General features: G+C 36.5%; 1 protein-coding gene across 1 annotated transcript; it reads left to right on the top strand.

Moving 5' to 3' along the window:
- Window positions 1-18,839: 18,839 nt before the first annotated feature.
- LOC133798183 (abscisic acid receptor PYL4-like) lies at window positions 18,840-19,941 on the top strand. The gene has a single exon (XM_062236392.1). It carries the CDS (start codon window positions 18,997-18,999, stop codon window positions 19,624-19,626), a length of 630 nt encoding a protein of 209 aa, XP_062092376.1. The 5' UTR covers window positions 18,840-18,996; the 3' UTR covers window positions 19,627-19,941.
- Window positions 19,942-21,551: the final 1,610 nt, after the last annotated feature.

Below are 21,551 nucleotides of genomic sequence, written 5' to 3'. Positions count from 1 at the left end.
GAAATCTTGAAGTGTTTATGGATGATTTTTCTGTGTTTGGAAATTCTTTTGATGACTGTTTTCACCATCTTTCTCTTGTTTTAATTCGTTGCAAAGAAAAAAATTTAGTTCTTAATTGAGAAAAATGTCATTTTATGGTTAAAAAAGGAATTGTTTTAGGTCATGTAATCTCATCTGAGGGAATAGAAGTTGATAAAGCAAAAGTTGACCTTATTTCAAAACTTCCTCCACCTAAGACAATAAAAAACATTAGATCATTCTTAGGCCATGCCGGTTTTTATAGAAGATTCATAAAAGACTTTAACAAAATTTCACGCCCATTATGTCATTTGCTAGGAAAAGAAAATGCTTTTGTCTTTGATAATGATTGCCATGTTGCCTTTGAAAAATTGAAATCCCTTTTGACCAGTGCGCCAATTATTCGCCCTCCTTATTGGAATATTCCTTTTGAAATAATGTGTGATTCTTCTGATTATGCTATCGGTGCTGTTCTAGGACAAAGAATTATCAATTTACCTCATGTAATCTACTATGCTAGCAAAACTTTGAACGATGCTCAATTAAATTATTCTACAACTGAAAAAGAATTGCTTGCTGTTGTGTTTGCATTGGAGAAATTTAGGTCTTATTTGTTAGGATCTAAAATAATTGTCTATTATGATCATGCTGCATTGAATATCTCTTGTCGAAAAAAGATGCTAAATCTCGCTTAATTCGTTGGATCTTGCTTTTACAATAATTTGATTTAGAGATACGAGATAAAAAAGGTTCTGAAAATGTTGTTGCTGATCATTTGTCTAGAATTGTTGTTGAGACTAATAATGACTCCACCACTATAACTGAAACTTTTCCTGATGAACAACTCATGCATATATCTTCTTTGCCTTGGTATGCTGACATTGTGAATTATTTGGTCACTGGTGAAATTCCTTCTCATTGGTCTAAGCATGACAAATCTAAATTTTATTCTGAAGTGAAAAATTTCATGTGGGATGATCCTTATCTGTTTAAATATTGCCCTGATCAAATAATAAGAAGATGCATTCTAAATTGTGATCAAACTAAAATCACATCTTTTTGTCATGATCATGCATGTGGTGGACATTTTAGTGGTAAGAAAACTGCTTTGAAAATTTTACAATGTGGATTTTATTGGCCTACTATTTTTCATGACACTTATGTTTATTGCAAATCCTGTGAACGTTGTCAAATGTTAGGAAGTGTAACTGGAAGAAACATGATGCCTTTGAATCCTATCCTTATTGTTGAAATATTTGATGTTTGGGGCATTGATTTTATGGGTCTATTTCCTAACTCTTTTGGTAACTTGTACATTCTTGTTGGTGTTGATTATGTGTCTAAAGGGGTTGAAGCTGTTGCATGCCACACAAATAACCATAAAGTTGTGCTTAAGTTTTTGAAAGAAAATATTTTCTCTCGTTTTGGCTCACCACGTGCTATCATTAGTGATAACGGTACACACTTTTGTAATAGATCTTTTGAGCATTTAATGAAACAATATGGTATTACACATAAAGTCACTACACCTTATCACCCACAAACTAGTGGTCAAGTTGAAATATCAAATAGAGAAATTAAGCACATCTTAGAGAAAACTGTCAATCCATCTAGGAAAGATTGGTCCTTAAGACTCATTGATGCATTATGGGCATATAGAACTGCATACAAAACACCCATTGGAATGTCTCCCTATAGACTTGTGTATGGAAAAGCATGTCACTTACCCGTTGAGCTAGAACATAGAGCCTATTGGGCAATTAAGCAATTGAATTTTTCCTTATACAAAGCGGGTGAGAGAAGAAAGCTTCAATTAAATGAGTTAGAAGAGCTTAGGCATGATGCATATGACTATTCCAAAAAATATAACGATCGAATGAAGATTTACCATGACAAAAACATTTTGCGAAAAGATTTCTCTCCCGGTCAAAAAGTCCTTTTATACAATTCTCATTTGCATCTCTTCCCAGGGAAGTTACGCTCTAAGTGGGTAGGTCCATACATTGTTCGCACTGTTTTTCCACATGGAGCCATTGAAATTGAAAATCCTAATAATGGTAATGTATTCAAAGTGAATGGACAAAAATTGAAACCATTTTTAGAATTGAAAATTGCTAAAGTGGATGAAATCCTTCTTGAGGATCCTATTTACCATGGTCCTTGATTGCTCTCATCAATTTTTGGTAATTGTGTGTTTTATTTATGTTTTCGGTTAACTTCTTGTTTTGCTTTTTGTTTCCCTTTTTGTTGCACTCTTGACATGCTCCATGATGAGGTACGACCATTCTAAACTCTAAACTCTTTCACACTTCAATTTATATTTGTATTTTGATACATTGAGGACAATGCATAAATTAAGTTTGGGGGTAGTGGGTTTATATGGTTACTTCTTTCCTATGTTTGAAAATTGTAGAATTTTTTTATTTTTTTTTAAAAAACAAATATTATCTTTCTAGTAATATATTTATATATAGTCTTGTACTTTTATACTTTATCAAAAACTATTAAAAAAAAACAAAAAAAAAATTTTTAAAAAAAACAAAAAAAACCCTTTGGTGATATCCGTTTTTCCTATGATAATACCCTTGATTGAGTTTAATTTTAGTTTAAAATTATATGAATCTTTCTTAAGCTTTGTGTTTAATTCTTGGGTCAATTTTTCTTAAAAAAAAATTATTCATCATAATATGTGAAATAAATAGTTTATTACAACAATTTTTCCAAAATTCACATAATAACTTGATAAATAGTTTTGGACTTCTAATTTAAAATATATTTTCAAAGCAAAATTGACTATGGAATTAATTACATAAGGTTAATTTTGATTCATAATTTTTATAAATTATTTTCAATGTGCAATCTTTGAGGACATTTTTTATATCACCAAACAAAAAAAAAAGTGTATTTTTTATTTTTCTTTTGCTTGAGGACTAGCAAAATTCTAAGTTTGGGGGTGTGATAACTCTACAAAATAGAGTTATTTTACCACTTTTTATGTGTTAATTGTTGCTTAATTCTTGAGTTTTTAAGTAATTTTGAATTTATTAGGCTTAATTTAATTTTATAGATTTTTGTGTGTGTTTTATAGTTATTTTGTTGTAAAATATTGTAGCTAATTATTTGAATTATTATTATTTAGTTTGAGGTAAAAAATGTTGTATGTTTGAATTTAAATGTTAAATATAAATTAAGTTATAATTAATATTTTCAAAGAATTAACTCGACTTATTTTATAGTGGAAATATTTTATTATGATTTAGTTTATGTTTATTTTGTTAGGGAATTTGGTGTATTTTTGCTCTTGAAAAAGCAAGAAAAATGAAAAAAAAAATATGGTGGTTCAAGGAAAAGAAAGGAGAAGAAAGTTGGCATTTATCCAAGGCCCAGCTGCCAGCACCAGGCCCGCCAGGCCCACTGCCACCTCCACCAGCACAACCCAAAATAGCCCCACGGCTCAGCATAGATCTCCACTTGCCACGCCTGCCATGCAATTGTGTCTTCCCAGCCTTCACCAACGTTCAGCAGATTTTGGAATATATCATCATGCCATCACAAGCCAACTGCTCCCAGCCGTAGCCCACGGTCAGGCCCAAGTTCCAGCCTTCAGCATCCACGAAGCCTCAGCACGCCACCTGTCCCACTTTCCCTTCAGCAAGTGCCTCACCAAAACCACCTCCCATCAACTTCTTCATATGCATCTCTCACGCCTGAAGCCCAAGCCATCAACAAAGCAGCCCCAACGTGGGCCAGCCCAGTCCGCAAGGCCCAACTACTGCCTGGCCTCCTACTCGGGCCTCTTCAACCAGCAAGCTTGGCCCAAATGCCTGACCCAATTTGCACTCTGCCACAGCCACAAAAAGACCAAAAAGTGACATTTTTAGTTCCAATATTTTTCACTAAAATATCAATTCACTCTTCCCTATTTTTCTTACCTAAATAAACATTCCTAATTCATTTTTTTACCCTAACTTTTCACTAATCTTTTACCCAACCAAACATTTCATCTTTCCAATACTCTTACACTTACTCTATTTATCCTACCACTTCCATACACAATTAAATTAATCAATTTATTTATTTTAATTTGATTAATTTAATCTCCATATTTTGCCTATAAATAGAGTATTGTAAGACCATTTGGGGAAGCTCTTCTTCTTCATCTTTTTTTTCAATATCTTATACACATTTTTCTCTCTTCTTTTCACTAGTTTCTCTCTACCATTTTCATCTTTTGAAGAGCATGTCAAGTATGTTATTTTGTAATTTTTATCTAGTTATGAGCTTCTCATCTTTTTCAAAGGTTATTAAGATGATGATGAAGCAAAATGTAACTAGATAGTATTTTTTATTGTATGTTGATTTCCCATTTGTGTAACATTGTTTATGGATTTTTCTATCAAAGATATGCATTTTTCATCTATTATTGAGTGTTAAAGCATATTACACTTAGTTCTTCATTATGCAAAAATATGATATTCTTTGATTAAATGTTTTTCATTAAATTGTTCACATCTAATTCTTAGAGCATAAGTATCATATTTTGCCTAAACATAATCTCTTTGATTTTTTGTAGTTTCATTAGGTTGTAACACAACTAATGCTTAGAAATTATATCTTATATAAGTGAAGAAAAATCCTACATTTTTGAAAGAGTAACTTGTGCTTGAATAGAAAATATATTTTGAAAAAATATATAGTGTGATTTATTTCAACTATATCAAAACTTGGGAATCAATATACTTATACATACTATTGAACTTGCATTTTGTGAATTCTAAAATCTTAATAATCTTATTTTACTTATCTTATTTGAAAACCATTTTTCTATTTAATCTTAAATCTCTTTATTACTTGTCTTTTATTTTTCTAAAACAAAATCTCATCAAATATTTGGAACTAGGTTAGAATATTATTGCTTTGTTTGAAAAATAGTTTCTTTTGATGTTAGTCAACTCCCATGGGTTCGACCTCGTACTTACATGAACATTATATTCCGAAACGATTCGTGCACTTGCGAGTTTAAATATTAAAACATCTCGTTTTGGGTCCAACAGGGGGTTTACCCTAATTTTGCCGCTTAGGTCGGCGGGATTATAAATTTAAAACAGTAGTGACCACTTTGTACTAAGAACAACTTGTAAGCGTTTTGATTAGCTCTGCAGAGCGGTTTGTAATGAAAATCTCCTTTTCCTTTTTATTGGTTTTATACCTTAACCTGTTATTTACACTTAGAGCACATTTTTGACCAAAGGACTCGGGTAGCGAGTCAAATTTTCGGTCCACCGTTCACCGTAACTGTTCTGGGGTAACCAGGGCGTTACAATTTAGTATCAGAGCAGTACCAAGGTTAAGGTTCCTGTAGACTGGCTGGGCATGTACACACATCACTAAAGTCAAGCTCGACTCATGGTTTGGTAACTCTTTATGTAGTTATGTGCATAACTGCCTAAATGTGGTGCAAATGCTTTACCTGTATGCATGAGTCACTGTGTTGGCCTTGTGCCCCTGAAATACTATAAACTGTTATGTGATACATGCTGAGTGCTGAGTGCCATAAACATGTATCTGTTTGTGCATATTGAATGACTGTGGAATATGATAATTGTCTTCTTGTTCTTGGACCGTGAGGCGGCAAGAGGTTTAGTTATTACTACCTGACTGGCCGTATTGATTATTGTTTCAGTAAGGTATCAGTGACAGAATGAACCCAGAACAGACAGACACTACAGCTGACCAGAGTGGTCAGGGTCAGAATAATGACAACAGCCAGGGTCAAGAGAATGACCAATCTCAGATTCCACAGCCAGCACCTGCAAACTGGCAACAGTTGTTTAATGATTTGCAGGCTATAGTGTTGAAACAGGGAGAGGAGCTTCGTCTCCTAAGACAGCAGCAAGTGCCTGTAGTGGCCAGTGTTGCAGAGGCACCTTCTGTGTCAGTTCCAGTTATTGGGAAGCTGCCTGGGGTTGAAAACAGATTGGAACATCTTTATGAGCGGTTCAGGAAACAACAACCTCCAGTTTTTGAAGGCAACGCTGATCCTGTCAAAGCTGAGCAATGGATGAGCATGCTTACCACTATTCTTGACTTTATGAAGGTAGTTGGTAGTGAGAGGGTGGCCTGTGCTGCCTATATGTTTCGGGATGATGCCTGGATTTGGTGGGAAGTGGTTGACTAGACCAAAAATGTTAATCTCCTGAGCTGGGAGGAGTTTCAGACCTTGTTTAATGAGAAGTACTATAATGATGCTATAAGAGCGGCGAAGGCCGATGAATTTATGAGGCTATTTCAGGGAAGCTTGACAGTAACTGAATATGCCTTAAAGTTTGACCGTTTGGCAAAGTTTGCCAAAGAGCTGGTGCCCACTGATGGGACCAGGAGAGAGAGATTTCTCCAGGGGCTACAGCCCAGGTTAGCCCGTGACGTTCTCATCACCACTGTGGCAAGAGTCACTACTTATGCACAGGTGGTGGAGAAGGCACTCACAGCTGAGAGTGCAGAGACTAAGATCTGGCGTGACAGTGCAGCCAGAAAGGATTTCAGGAGGACAGTTCCTCCATTTGTTGGTTCTGGTAGGGGTGTTGGCCCCAGTGATCAGAAGAGGAAGGTTCCTGATACCTTCCTAGTTCCAGGTCCTGACAGGAGACCTCGTGGTATTACAATAGGTCGTCCTGGGAGCAGTGAAGCCTGGAAGGCTCGTCCTGAATGCCCTAGGTGCAAGAGGCGCCATTTGGGAGAGTGTAGGGCAAAGGCCTGCTATTTGTGTGGAGTAGTGGGTCACCTTAAGAAAGATTTCCCCCAGATAGGGAAAGAGGAACCCAGAAAGGTGGACAGCTCGGCCCCAGCTCGAGTGTTCACATTGACTCAAGCAGAAGCTGAGGCTTCCCCCTCAGTTGTTACAGGTCAGCTTCTTAGTGCAGGAACCCCTTATCATGTGTTAATTGATTCTGGTGCTACACATTCCTTTGTTGCTAGTAGCATTATTGATAGGTTGTGTAGACCTTGTGATTTCTATGCTGTGGGGTTTGGTACTTTGTTACCCACTGGAGAGATAGTGGTGTCCAGAAGATGGGTCAGGTCTTTGCCAGTGACAGTAGAGGGCAGAGAGTTGTCAGTGGACTTGATAGAGTTAGTTATGACTGACTTTGATATGATACTGGGTATGGATTGGTTGGAAAAATATGGGGCAACTATTGACTGCAGAAGGAAGATGGTCACCTTTGAGCCTGAGGGTGAGGATCCTTTTGTGTTTGTTGGTACTGTGCATGGACCCCGCGTTCCTATGATCTCTGTGTTGAGGGCCAGGGATCTACTGCAGAGAGGTTGCATTGGATTCTTAGCCAGTGTGGTTGACACCACTCAAGTCGTGCCAGTGAGACCAGAGGATACTAGACTTGTATGTGAGTTTCTGGATGTGTTTCCAGAAGATTTGCTAGGGTTGCCACCACACAGGGAGATTGAGTTCGTTATAGAACTGGCACCAGGGACGGAGCCAGTGTCTAGAGCACCATACAGAATGGCCCCAGTTGAGTTGAAGGAATTAAAGGTGCAGTTGCAAGAGCTGCTAGATATGGGTTTTATTAGACCTAGTTTTTCACCCTGGGGTACGCCAGTTCTGTTTGTGAAGAAGAAAGATGGTTCTCTGAGGATGTGTATAGATTACAGGGAACTGAATAAGTTGACAATTAAGAATAAGTATCCTTTGCCAAGGATAGATGACCTGTTCGATCAGCTGCAAGGTATGAAGGTATTCTCTAAGATCGACCTTCGTTCTGGTTATCATCAGTTGAGGGTCAAGGAGGGGGATATACCGAAGACTGCTTTTCGTACCAGGTATGGGCATTATGAGTTTCTAGTTATGTCATTTGGATTGACTAATGCCCCTGCTGCTTTCATGGATATGATGAACAGAGTGTTCAAGGACTATTTAGACCAGTTTGTGATCGTCTTCATCGATGATATTCTGGTATATTCTCAGACTGAGTTAGAGCATGAGCAGCATCTGAGGTTGGTTCTACAGAGATTGAGGGAACACAGATTGTTTGCAAAGTTCAAGAAGTGTGAATTCTGGTTGTCTCAGGTATCCTTTCTTGGGCATATTGTCAGTAAGGAGGGGATTAAGGTAGATCCAACAAAGATCGAAGCGGTTAGAGATTGGCCAAGTCCAAAGAATGCTTCTGAGGTTAGAAGTTTCCTTGGATTGGCAGGTTATTACAGGCAGTTCGTGGAAGGGTTCTCAAAGATTGCTAGTGTTTTGACTGAGCTGACACGCAAGAGCCAGAAATTTGTGTGGTCAGATAAGTGTGAGAACAGCTTCCAGGAACTGAAGCAGAGGTTGATTACAGCTCCGATTCTGAGTCTTCCGACAGATCAGGAGAAGTTTGTGATTTACTGTGATGCTTCTCATCAGGGTTTGGGCTGTGTTTTGATGCAATCAGAGAAGGTAATAGCTTATGCTTCTCGTCAGCTGAAGGAGTATGAAAAGAGATATCCTACTCATGATTTGGAGTTGGCGGCTGTGGTTTTTGCTTTGAAGATATGGAGGCATTATCTCTATGGAGAGAAGTGTGAGATTTATACAAACCACAAGAGCCTGAAGTACTTCTTCACCTAGAAAGACCTGAATATGAGGCAAAGGCGTTGGGTGGAGTTAGTGAAAGACTATGATTGCGAGATTTTGTATCATCCGAGGAAAGCCAACGTGGTAGCTGATGCTTTGAGCCGGAAGGGTCCGAGGCAGATTCATGGTATGAGGCTGATAGCCAGAGAGTTAGCAGAAGATATGACCAGGGCTGGTATAGAGTTGCTGGTGGGCCAGTTGGCTAACATTACGCTACAGTCTACACTGTTGGAGAGAATCAAAGAGGGTCAGTTGAGTGATCCACAGCTGATCAAGATTAGAGAGGATGTTCTGGCTGGAGCATCCAGAAATTATACAGTGTTTGAGGTAGGCTTGTTGAGATACAAAGGGCGGATATGTGTTCCGTTAGACATTGCATTGAGACGAGAGATTCTGGATGAATCTCATACTACACCTTACTCTTTCCATCCAGGCACCACGAAGATGTACCAGGATGTGAGATCGTTATATTGGTGGCTGCGGATGAAGAGAGATGTAGTAGAGTATGTGGCTAAGTGCTTGACATGTTAGTAGGTCAAGACTGAGCATCAGAGGCCGGCAGGGTCACTGCAGCCTCTGGATATCCCAGAGTGGAAGTGGGAAGACATCATAATGGACTTTGTGGTGGGCTTACCCAGGACTACTGGTCAGCATGATTCTATTTGGGTGATAGTGGATCGCTACACCAAGTCAGCTCACTTTCTGCCAGTGAGGACTACATATACAGTTGATTAGTATGCATATCTCTATGTGAGAGAGATCGTGCGGCTCCATGGTGCACCTAGGTCGATCGTGTCAGATCGAGACCCCACTTTTACTTCCAAGTTCTGGGAAAGTTTGCAGAAAGCCATGGGGACAAAGTTGAAGTTCAGTACAACTTATCATCCTCAGACAAATGGGCAATCTGAGAGGACGATTCAGATTTTGGAGGACATGCTGAGAGCATGTGTGCTGGATTTCAGTGGTTCTTGGAGTAAGTATCTGCCTTTGATAGAATTCTCCTACAACAACAGTTACCAATCTACCATTGGAGTAGCACCTTATGAGATGTTATATGGTAGGAAGTGCAGATCTCCCATCCATTGGGATGAGACGGGAGAAAGGAGATCCTTAGGTCCTGATGTAGTTCAGAGGACCAGTGAGGCTATTGAGAAGATTAGAGCTAGAATGCTTGCTTCTCAGAGTAGACAGAAGAGCTATGCAGATCCCAAGCGCAGGAATGTGGAGTTCCAAGTAGGAGACTATGTTTTCCTCAGAGTCTCACCATGGAAAGGGGTGAGATGGTTTGGGAGAAAAGGCAAACTGAGTCCTAGATTTGTAGGTCCATTTGAGATCCTGGAGAGGGTTGGTCAGGTGGCTTACAGATTGGCTTTGCCTCCGGCGTTGTCTACCGTGCATAATGTATTTCATGTATCAGCTCTTCGGAGGTATGTATCTGATGTGGGCCATATTCTGAGTTATGAAGATCTGGAGCTTGAGCCAGATCTCTCCTTTGAGGAGCAGCCAGTTCAGATACTTGACAGAAAGGACAAGGTCCTCAGGAATAAGACAATACCTTTGATTAAGGTATTGTGGAGGAACAGCAAGGTCGAGGAGGCGACCTGGGAGCTAGAGTCAGATATGCATGGTCAGTATCCCGAGCTGTTCAGGTAATTTCGAGGACGAAATTTCAGTAAGGAGGGGATAGTTGTAATGCCCCGAATTCTCCGATGTGTTTAACGACATGAATAGTAGGCCGGGAGGGCCATACTTGCTTTATTATGTTATTAATTGATAAGATGCATGTATATTTTGATTATATTATAATATGATGTGAAATGCATGCATGTGAGTCAATATTCTTAATTACAGGGGTGTGATGATAATTTGGCCCGTTGAGGGTAATTTGTGTATTTGGGTGCATGATGTGATTTGTGAATGAGATTCCATTATTATGGAGATATATTCGAGCTATTTGTCATGAGACGGTTATTTTTAGTGGATTAGCGGTTTTGTCATAACGGGGTCAATTTTGGGGTAATAGGAATGTTCATTTGATGATAAATTGGGAATATTCGAGATCAGGGTGAAATTCTGGAGGTTTTGACTATAATGTCCCCGGGGGTGTTTTCGGGACCCCGAGCATTAGGTTTTATTTGAGGTTACTTAAGGTTGAAGTAGCTTATCAGATGGAACATACGATAAGAAAACCTTCTGTTCTCCTTTTTCAAAGTCCGTTTTACTGTTTAAGCCTTTTTGAGGAAATCTTGAGTTCTAGGAGTCAGAATCGAGCGAGGATCGAGGCATAGCGATCCTAGGAAAGATTAGAAGCTTCTTAATCGAAGGATTCGACAGAAAACAACCCAATTGAAGATAATCGAAGTTTAAGTTTTGAGTTTTTCCGAGTTTCTAAGCTTTGAATTGATTTTGTGAATTGTTGAGTTTTCGATTCGTTTGAACCTTGGGTTTTGATGCATGGGGAAGCTTGGAAACTTTTATTTGATGATTGGGGAATGTTTAGGTATGATTTTGGAGGCTTTGGAGTGTTAAAAACGTGGTTGGGAATGGCCCAGGGTTGGGGGCCGCGACCCTGTTCTTGAGCGCCGCGGCCCTAGTTCGATGAAGCAGGTGTCAGGAAATTGGCCTTGCTGGGCGCCGCGGCCCTTGCCTCAGAGAACCCTGGGGGCCGCAGCCTAAGGTGCTAGGGCCGCAACCCTTGCCCTGTTTTCGACCCGTTTGCTCGTTTTGACCCCGGGAACCTAGTTTTAGGCCTTGGGAGTGTCCTTACTACTTGGATTAGTTTGGATTGATCTCTTGGAGGCTAGATAATGGTTTGAGAACCCTTGATTATCTTGATTATTGATGGTGTCCTATATGTGTTATGATTAGGTAACCGCTAAAGGACTAAAAGATAAATCGTTCTCAAGGGTCGTTCTTTTGTTCATTCTAGCTCGAATCAAAGGTAAGAAAATTGCACCCCAAGTGTGACATGCATGGATATTCGTGAGGTATGTTGGTTATGTAATATGGACATGGATTGAATATAGAATGCTTAGCATAAGTTGCTCACTTGTGCATAGTACTGACTCAATAGTCAGGTTTGGCAAAGGTGCTAGTATCAACTGTGAAGCTGCGACTTATTAGTCAGGTTCGGCAGTGGTACTGGGCGCTGGTCACGTTGCACTGGCTTATCAGTCAGAATTGGCAAAGGTGTTAGCATCAACTGTGAAGTTGGGACTTATTAGTCAGGTTCGGCAGTGATACTGGACACTGGTCACGTAGCGCTGACTCATTAGTCAGAACGGCCTTAGCGTGGATCACGCAAGCCAACAGAGATTAGATCTAATCGACTATTAGCATTGAATGACTCAAAGAGCATTAATGCAAGACCGACCCCGAGGGTCGATGACTGAGATAAGCACTTGGAGGCTAGTGGCTTACCTAGCAGCCACTCTCCCTCTTGAATCATGTGATGTTCACACATTGGTTTGAAAGCGTTATGTTCAGTGTGATTATAATGATAATCATGTGATAATGTTTATGAAAAGTGTTATGTTTTCTTGCTGGGCTTTGGCTCATGGGTGCTATGTGGTGCAGATAAAGGGAAAGAAAAGCTCACCTAGCCTTGAGTGGAGAGTTGATGTGGTGATGTGTACATATGCGGCCGCTTGACCACCACGGCCAAGGAGTTCTCAGAGGAACTAGGGGGTTTACCTTAATTTTGCCGCTTAGGTCGGCGGGATTATAAATTTAAAACAGTAGTGACCACTTTGTACTGAGAACAACTTGTAAACATTTTGATTAGCTCTGCAGAGCGGTTTGTAATGAAAATCTCCATTTCCTTTTTATTGGTTTTATACCTTAACCTGTTAATTACACTTAGAGCATGTTTTTGACCAAAGGACTCGGGTAGCGAGTCAAATTTCTGGTCCACCGTTCACCGTAACTGTTCTGGGGTAACCAGGACATTACAGGTACTAAGTTAATTCTTAGTACAGCTTTTCATCCTCAGACAGATGGGCAGTCCGAGCGTACGATTCAGATTTTAGAGGATATGCTACGCGCATGTGTACTTGATTTCGGAGGATCATGGAACAAGTACTTGCCATTGATAGAGTTTTCCTACAACAACAGCTACCAGTCAACGATCGGGATGGCACCTTATGAGTTGATATATGGAAGAAGGTGCCGATCACCGTTGCACTGGGACGAGGTAGGAGAAAGGCAGCTTCTAGGTCCCAAGCTGTTAGACAAGCTCAGGAAGCAGTAGCGCTTATTAGATAGCGTATGCTTGCAGCTCAAAGCCGTCAGAAAAGCTATGCGGATGCCAAGCGACGCGATGTGGAATTCCAAGTTGGAGATCAAGTCTTCCTGAAGATATCTCCTATGAAAGGTGTCAAGCGGTTCGAGAAGAAATGCAAGCTTAGTCCTCGATTCATAGGTCCTTTTGAGATATTGGACAAAGTTGGACCAGTTGCATATAGACTAGCCCTACCGCCAGCACTAGCCGATAGTCACAACGTGTTCCACATCTTGATGCTACGCAAATATGTGTCAGACCCATCTCACGTCCTCAAGTACGATACGATAGCACTCCAGAAAGACTTAAGTTATGAGGAACGACCGGTTAGCATCCTGGATAGGGGGATGAAGCGGTTACGGTCCAAGAGCCTTCCTATAGTAAAAGTCCTATGTAGTAATAGTTCTGAACGAGAGGCAACGTGGGAGTTGGAGGAGGACATGCAAGGCCGGTATCCAGAGTTATTTGGTAAGTAAATTTCGAGGACGAAATTCTTTTTAGTAGGGGAGAATCGTAGAGTCGAAGAACTTTACTTAGCTAAGTTAGATTGTAATATAATAGTAATAATAGTATTAACTTTATGACTGTGGATTTTTGGTTCAGACCGGGATTTATTTGGACACTCATAGTAGTACTTGTAGATTTTCTAAGTTTAACCTATAGTTTAAGAATATTAATTTTAACCTAAGGTTTGATTAATATGACTGATATTGAGGGTAATATTTATTATATTATAAGGTTTAGATAAGAACCAATTAGATAATAGCACATGTTATGTATGGGTTATTAATGATTAAGTATTTTGAGGATTATATTTATTAAGGGTAAAATTTGAATGCTCTAAGGTCAATCAGCAGCTTTGAAAACGAAAAAGGGCTTAGTCAAGGCTATTTGCTCAATTCAAATTAAGCTAAAAATGTGTAATTTCGTGTTTAAATAATCAGCGTATATCGATATATCGCAGCACGAAGATACGAAAAACCCGAAACGATGCACGATTGCCTCGAGCATACTAGCCCAGGCGATATATCGCCCCTCTCAGCATAATTTGAAAGTTTTTGAAATCGTTTTCCATTCAAACCTTCAACCTCTTGATAAGTCCAGCATCTTTTTGAACGAGTCTTCAACCTCTGCTGAACGATAATTCAAATTATTTCCACTTAAAAAGCCATTATTTTTATTCAAGTTAAATGAGATATTTTCATTCCTAAACTCTATAAATAGGACCTAGTACCCAGCCATTTATTCATCTATTACTCTAAGTTCAGAGGTTGCAAGTTGCTAGGCGAGTGTGAGAGTGTAAACACTTAGGTTGGAAATCATAAGCTTGATCATCATAAGCTTATCAAACACTTGGGAAGTAAGGTTTTATAGCATTTCGGTTCAAGGTTTAGATTGGTCTTACAAGTCTTCAAGGTATTTCCACACTCTAGTTCATTGGTATTATTTTATTTAAGTTCTCATAGTCTTCTACTCAGCCTTCTAACCTTATTCTTTATTTTGGTTAGGAAATCTAAGAACTTGCACATAAGTTTTTGGTAAGTATATTTTCAATGGTATAGTCCTTCCATTCTCGTTCATCTCTTTTTCTTCAATAGACTCACCCTTTCATAAATGGTTTTTTTGAGTGTTCCAAAGTCCCAACTCTGTCCTCATATCCCGGTATTTTGGTAAGGAAAATAGGATAGAATTTATATGTTATATGTTTTTATATGTTATCTTATGATTTTTATGTTATGAAATATGGTATGTTAAGTATGTTTGTAGGCTTGGGCATATTACCTATATGACTAACAAGCCCCAAATAGATTATGGGCATATGACTTGCTTAGCTAGCAAGACCCCACTAATCTAATGGGCATATGACTTGTTTAGTCTATGGGACCCCAAGTAATAATGACCATTATAGTATGTATGTGATATAAGTGTTATGTTATGTTTTTATGAAATTTATGTATATGGACTATGTGTTAGATTTTTCCTTGCTGGGCATTAGGCTCACTCCTTTTTGTTTATATGTGCAGGAAAATAGTCTTAGTGGCGGGAAAGGTTCTTGGAAGCTTGGAGAATGTGTATTGAGGCGGAATGGATTTAAGAGCCAAGCGTTTCGATTCGAGGATGTAGTTTTGTTTCTTATGGTTTTTACATGTATTTTTCCGCATTTTATTATGTAAATCTCTTTTTAATTATGTCATGTTTTGATTTTAAAACAATGGGATCTCATATCCTACTTGATATTTTATGTAAGTTTAACTTGGAGAATGTGTATTGAGGCGAAATGGATTCAAGAGCCAAGCGTTTCGATTCGAGGATGTAGTTTTGTTTCTTATGGTTTTTACATGTATTTTTTTCGCATTTTATTATGTAAATCTCTTTTTAATTATGTCATGTTTTGATTTTAAAACAATGAGATCTCATATCCTACTTGATATTTTATGTAAGTTTAACTTTTATTTTTACAAGTTTCTTAATAAAGTTATGGTCTTTTCACTTGTAAAGATTTATTAAGGATTAGTGTTTATGTATAGTTTTCGTTGATGGTCCAAAAGTCTAGTGTCATTACAGCAATGGTAGGGAAAAATTTCTGATTCACAATATATTCTCAGCACATGAGATCTTGGAATATTAGGTTCGAGACCATGTTTAGGGATAACAAAAAATAATACGATCTATTTTCTTTCTGTCAAAAGTCTTATGAAACTATTTCCTTCTCATAAATTTATAAAAGAATTAATTAAATTTTTGAAATTCAAAATTCAAATTATTAATCACTTATTAAATAAATAAAAAAATATTCAAGACTCATTCTTGGACCTTGTTACACGCCAACTACAGTTAACAAATCCTCGATTTCATGGATGAGTTCCAACTATTTTCTTTTAATTATTATTTAATAATTATTTATAAAAAATATCTAAACCTGATATATTATTTATCATATTAATTAAATAATAAATATCATTTCAAATTCAAATCCAATTTAAATTATGAGAAATATATTTTTTACATTATTTAAATAAATAAAGCTAATGAATTCATAATTCATTATCTTAATTATTCAAATGTTATTTCCAAAAATACCAAAATAACTTTAAAAAAATATAATTAATTAATTTGTTTCAATTACATATTTGACCTTAAATAACAAATTTCTTCCAATATATGTCATTTTCCTGATTTTTCCCAATTTCAACTCTTACATTGAATAGTGTTGCTATAGCCATCTCGTGGACCTATAATTTCAAGCTCCAATAAATTTATATCATTAATTAAAACTCTTTAATGTAATAACCCTAATTTATTAATCTCAATATTATTCCACTAAAAATATGAGATTGCACTCATGTAATTATACACATTTATTTATTAAGTACTTTTAAATATATAAAAAGTGTCAATCGATTTAATCACTACATACAATTCAATCATATATTAATGGTTCATAATTAAAGAAGGAATTAATCACCGTTTAACCTCTTTAATTATATCTTGTTTCCTTAAGTATCATTAACTTTACTAGTGAAGGTTCATTCATAAACTGATATATGAATTTGAGCTCAATAACCTTTCAGTTCCAAAAGTCAACCATTAAGAGAATCATTATTCAATTCCTCTCAGATTCCATATCTGTATATTATGTCCCCACCATTTACATCAATGAGTTCCCAAAACTAAAGTTTTCAGCCTGATCATTCTGACAAACCATAACGAGTGAATCAAATAACTAATATGAAATAAACAGGAGTTCATAATAACTTCAAGATTAAGATCAATTTGTATATGATCATCTTATTGATATGTTTAATTAATACTTATAAAGTAAACAATATTTATAAGTATTAATAACATATCGGGTACCTCCTCTAAGATGTCCTACTACATCAATGAACCGTACTTATAGTATTTAATCCAAAGATTCAACATAAATTTATTTTACTATGAACTATTGAAATTTGTTCTCTACAATCTTAATCCTCTCGTTCTTATACAAGATTGTAGTCACAATAACGAATTTGTAAATTTTCTAATTTGAGAATTTTCTGATATTCAGATAATATTATTCTAATAATAATAATCAACAAAAAATATGTGTAAAAATTAATTTCAATTATTTAATTCATGAAACATTGTTCAAAACATATGCTTTAAATGACACTAATCCCAACACTATGTATTTTAGGGAAACGTACCTGACACTGTCAGAGTGGTACATGTTTTCCATGTCAAGCGGTGTTGTGGGATAACCATTTTGTTGTTTGTACAAAGTTCACACCACGATCTATGTAACAATTGGTGATAGAAGGATGTCTGTGGTCCAGGGTCACTATGCTTGATACATGGCTACTCTTCTCCATGTCCGGAGGAAGGTCCTCATAGACCTGGAGGAAGTGAAGGGAGGAGATGGTCTTATATTGAGACATGGAGCATCATCTTGGGACGTGGTCCTCGAGAGGTGACGCTTCTAAGAGAATGCGCTCCTCCAGTGTTGGCGAACTATGGTGAAGGATGAGTTTACCTCTCGTAGAGCTAAGAATAGCTTCTGGGAGGCTTAATCAGCCTACGTGGATTCTTAATTCCCGTTAAAGTATGACACGTGTCACTCTGTGAAAACTCAGACAACAATTGGAATATGCATGGCCCTATTATATTGCTGATTTCAGTAAATAATTATAGTACAATTATTCCTTATTTCTTTACCTAATAGTAGTCCACAGTAAAAATTAAGCAAGCTAATCAACAATGAAAAATAATATTAGAATAATATTGAGTTATTCTGAGCTGAAAACAATTAAAAAATTAGTTTTATGTTGAGATGACGAACTTCTATGTAGAATCTGCAGTTTATAGGATACATTTGTTTGAACCATTTTGAAACCTAATTTTGACTTTTTTTGGAGTCACATTCTAACTTTTTTTGAACCTTGTAGTTTGAATCACATTCTAACCTATTCAAACCATATTTAAACCTAGCTCTAACCAAATTCAAACCACGTTAGAAAATGATTCAAAATAGATTAGAATGTGGTTCGAAACTAGTTAAAAAAATGTTTGAATTAGGTTCGAAAATAATTCGAACAATCATATCCTAAAAATAGATACTACATGGAAGTTCGTCATCTCATGAAAAAATTAATTTTGTGATCTGTTTTTCAACTTAGAACAACTCGAAAAATATATACAAAATATTTTATAACAAATTCATAACCTATAAACAATAACTTCCTCCTTCAACTTTATGAACTTTTAAAAAAGATAATGTCAAAACCGTAAGCTCAAGTTACTCTTTGTGATTCCAAATATGTTTTTGGATCTATTTATGATTTAGAATCTTAGTGTGATGATTAGAGAGAAGGTAGAGTGAAAATATGATTTGTGAGAAATTACAAGTCTAGTTTTATTTTCTGCATTTTTTTTTTTGTGTTAAGTTAAGTTATTAAGGGTATTTAGGTCATTTTAAGTGAGTTTAGGGATATTTTACGATAACCATTATATGAGGGATAATATTAATATTTTGTGTAATATGGGGCATATTAATAATATGTACAATGTGGGGCAATATATTGCCATGAAGGCTTAAGCACCCAAATTAAAAGAATCGGCAAAAGCAAAATACATGAGAATCAATATTGTTTTTTTTTTTTTTTAAAAAGAAAGAAAAAAGAAAAAAATTGTAAATGAAAATGATATGAAAAACATTTGAAGGAACATTATTAAGTATAGATGATTAAAGTAGGAGAATGGCAAAGTTGTAGATAAAAGTAAAGAAAAGGATAATAAAGCTAAACTAAGTCCAAAAGAGTTTGCAAGTTGACAATCCACTTGCTAGTCCGGCGTAAGCTCTGTGATAAACATCATCACATCACCATTCTCTCTCTCCGAGGAAACACCAAAACTAATCCAAGTGGGAAACCATTAATTAAAATATTAAAACAAAAAACAAAACTCTCTTTCTCTCTCGTATAATATATATTCTAAAAATACTGAACCAAACTTTAATCTTTGTCAAGGTGTGTGAGAGAACTCACATTTCTCAGAACCAAACCCAAACCCAAACCAACCAACAAACAAAACAAAAGCAATGCCTTCTTCACTCCAACTCCACAGAATCAACCCCAGAAACCCCACCGTCATGGCCGGTGGATGTCACAAGCAATCCCACATCGTCCCCGCCGCAAAGTATTTCCCGGTTCCGGAATCAGTGGCTGACCACCACGCCCACTCGGTCGGACCCAACCAGTGCTGCTCGAGTGTGGTTCAGGCGATCGATGCGCCGGTCGAAACAGTCTGGTCCGTTGTTAGACGATTCGATAACCCTCAGGCTTACAAGCACTTTCTGAAGAGCTGCCACGTCATCGACGGTGACGGCAACGTGGGCACACTCCGCGAGGTCCTCGTGATTTCGGGTCTTCCGGCCGGGTCGAGCAGGGAGCGGCTGGAGATACTGGACGACGAGCGCCACGTGTTGAGCTTCAGCGTCGTCGGAGGGGATCACCGACTCAATAACTACCGATCCGTCACCACGCTTCATCCTTCGGCCAATGGGAGCGGGACAGTTGTCGTCGAATCGTACGTCGTTGACGTACCGCAAGGTAACACTAAGGAGGAAACCTGCGTTTTTGTCGACACCATCGTACGTTGTAATCTTCAGTCGCTCGCTCAGATGGCCGAAAATATGGCCAACCCAAAATGTCATAACGACCTTTCGTAATACATAAATATAAATATATAAAATATAAATGTCATTCTTTTTTTTTTCTTTTGAAATTTCCATGTTACGGGTTGTTTTCGTCTGTATTACAGATTATTATCATGATGATGATGCATATCATGATCATCACCCGGTTTGGAAATTTGTAGAGTTTTGTTAACTAGGTTATTTCTGATGATCTTTAATTTCTCATGGGGTAAAAATGGTTGGAGGTGATGGGAGTATAATTTTGTGTATATGTTTAATTATAACTTGTTATACTTTATTACGATCAAAACCCGTTCTATAAATATAGATCATTTATATTGTTATTAATCATATTATATTATGATTTACGAGTACCGCCTATTATATATATTATGTTTAATCAAATTTTATTAGTGCTTTGTTTTTGTTATTTTTTGTTTTATGGGTTTTGTTGGTCAGGTAAACTAAGAATGCTATTTAGTTTAGTCGTAAGAATGAATTCTTACCCGATTTTCTTATCTTTTTATGTTTTTATTTTAAATATCCTTTCTATTATATAATAGGGAATTGCCAACGGATAATGCCTGTGTCCGATACCACAAAAGTTTATTTGAATTTAATAAATATAACGAAGTGTCGCCAAATAGCAACACTCTTCGAGGTATTTTAGTCAACCCTAAATAAATTACATAATTGAGAACTACTTTTTAAGAAGATAACTGTCCCAAAATCAGACATTGCTACAGCTACTTCATCATCTATAAATACATTATTTCTGATCTCATATTTATTGTCAGTTTGCTAGAGTTGCAGATGGTTTAGATAAACAGATAGATGGTAATGAAATATTACATGTGAAATTAATGTACTTGACTGACTTATCAATGTGATTTGAACTTTAACCAAATGTGCGAGTACGTATCATTACTTTTACTGATTTTAATTTTGAAGTTTTAATTCTTGTTACACACTTTTTAATAATCCCTGACATATCAGTTGAAATTTGTGAAATTACCTGAATAAATTATAATTTTTTAATTTTATTGTTTATGTGAATTATTTTTAAATAACGTGTCAATCATTTAATTGGACTTATGACACTATAATGTAAGTTAGCTAGAAGATTAAAACTGTGCTTTTATTTATTTTTTCTTCTATAAATGTTCCTTACAAAATCATTCTGATCATTTAAGGGCACTGATAATAATTTAATTTACGCATGTATATACTATATGGAATTTATTTTATGCCCGATGCTAAGAAATAATGTTCTTAATTTGTACTATGTTAGCACAATCAAGATCGGTAATTTTCTTCCATTAGAAAAATGACAATGCGATTACGGCTGTAAAGTAAAAAGATTCGCATTGGATTAGTACATGAACACTCGAATTTGTAGTAAATTATTAATAAATTTCTCACGCAAAATCATGCACCAATTCTAACTAAAATTAATTAATTTCTGAATAGATAATTAAGTTGGTGAAATTTGTGGATTATTTATTGTGTGATTAACTTGCGCATGGAAGAAAAAAAAACATTAATTTGCAGGCAACTAGCTAGAGTGGCAACTAGGAGTAGTTCTAACAAATAAAATATATATTATTTGCATCTATTAATTAAAATCATATATAGTTTTTGCGTTCGTAATTGTATAATTATACTTCCTCCTAACATCCTCCGTCTAACTTCACATATCCATTTCCCAAAATTGAAATAAGAAATCGTTCAAATGCTATTATAAAAATATATAAATCAAACTTTCAATTGTTGAATGTGAATTAAATAATAAACGAAAAAATGGGTAAAAAGAAAATAGAGTGAAAAAAAGAAAGAAAATGAAAGATTTAAAAAACTTACATAAATATATATAATTAAAAAAAAACTAAAGAAAAGCCGGCGAAGAATTCAAATGTGTTGAGTTGAAAAAGCGTAGCCTTGGAATTTTCCATTATTAT

This window comes from Humulus lupulus, chromosome 8, assembly GCF_963169125.1.
Source record: "Humulus lupulus chromosome 8, drHumLupu1.1, whole genome shotgun sequence".
Classification (NCBI taxonomy): domain Eukaryota; kingdom Viridiplantae; phylum Streptophyta; class Magnoliopsida; order Rosales; family Cannabaceae; genus Humulus; species Humulus lupulus.
This window is presented reverse-complemented; position numbering and strand designations above follow the sequence as displayed.

Coding starts and splice junctions, on each gene's coding strand:
- LOC133798183 (XM_062236392.1), top strand. CDS start 18,997: ATGCCTTCTTCACTCCAACTCCACAGAATCAACCCCAGAAACCCCACC.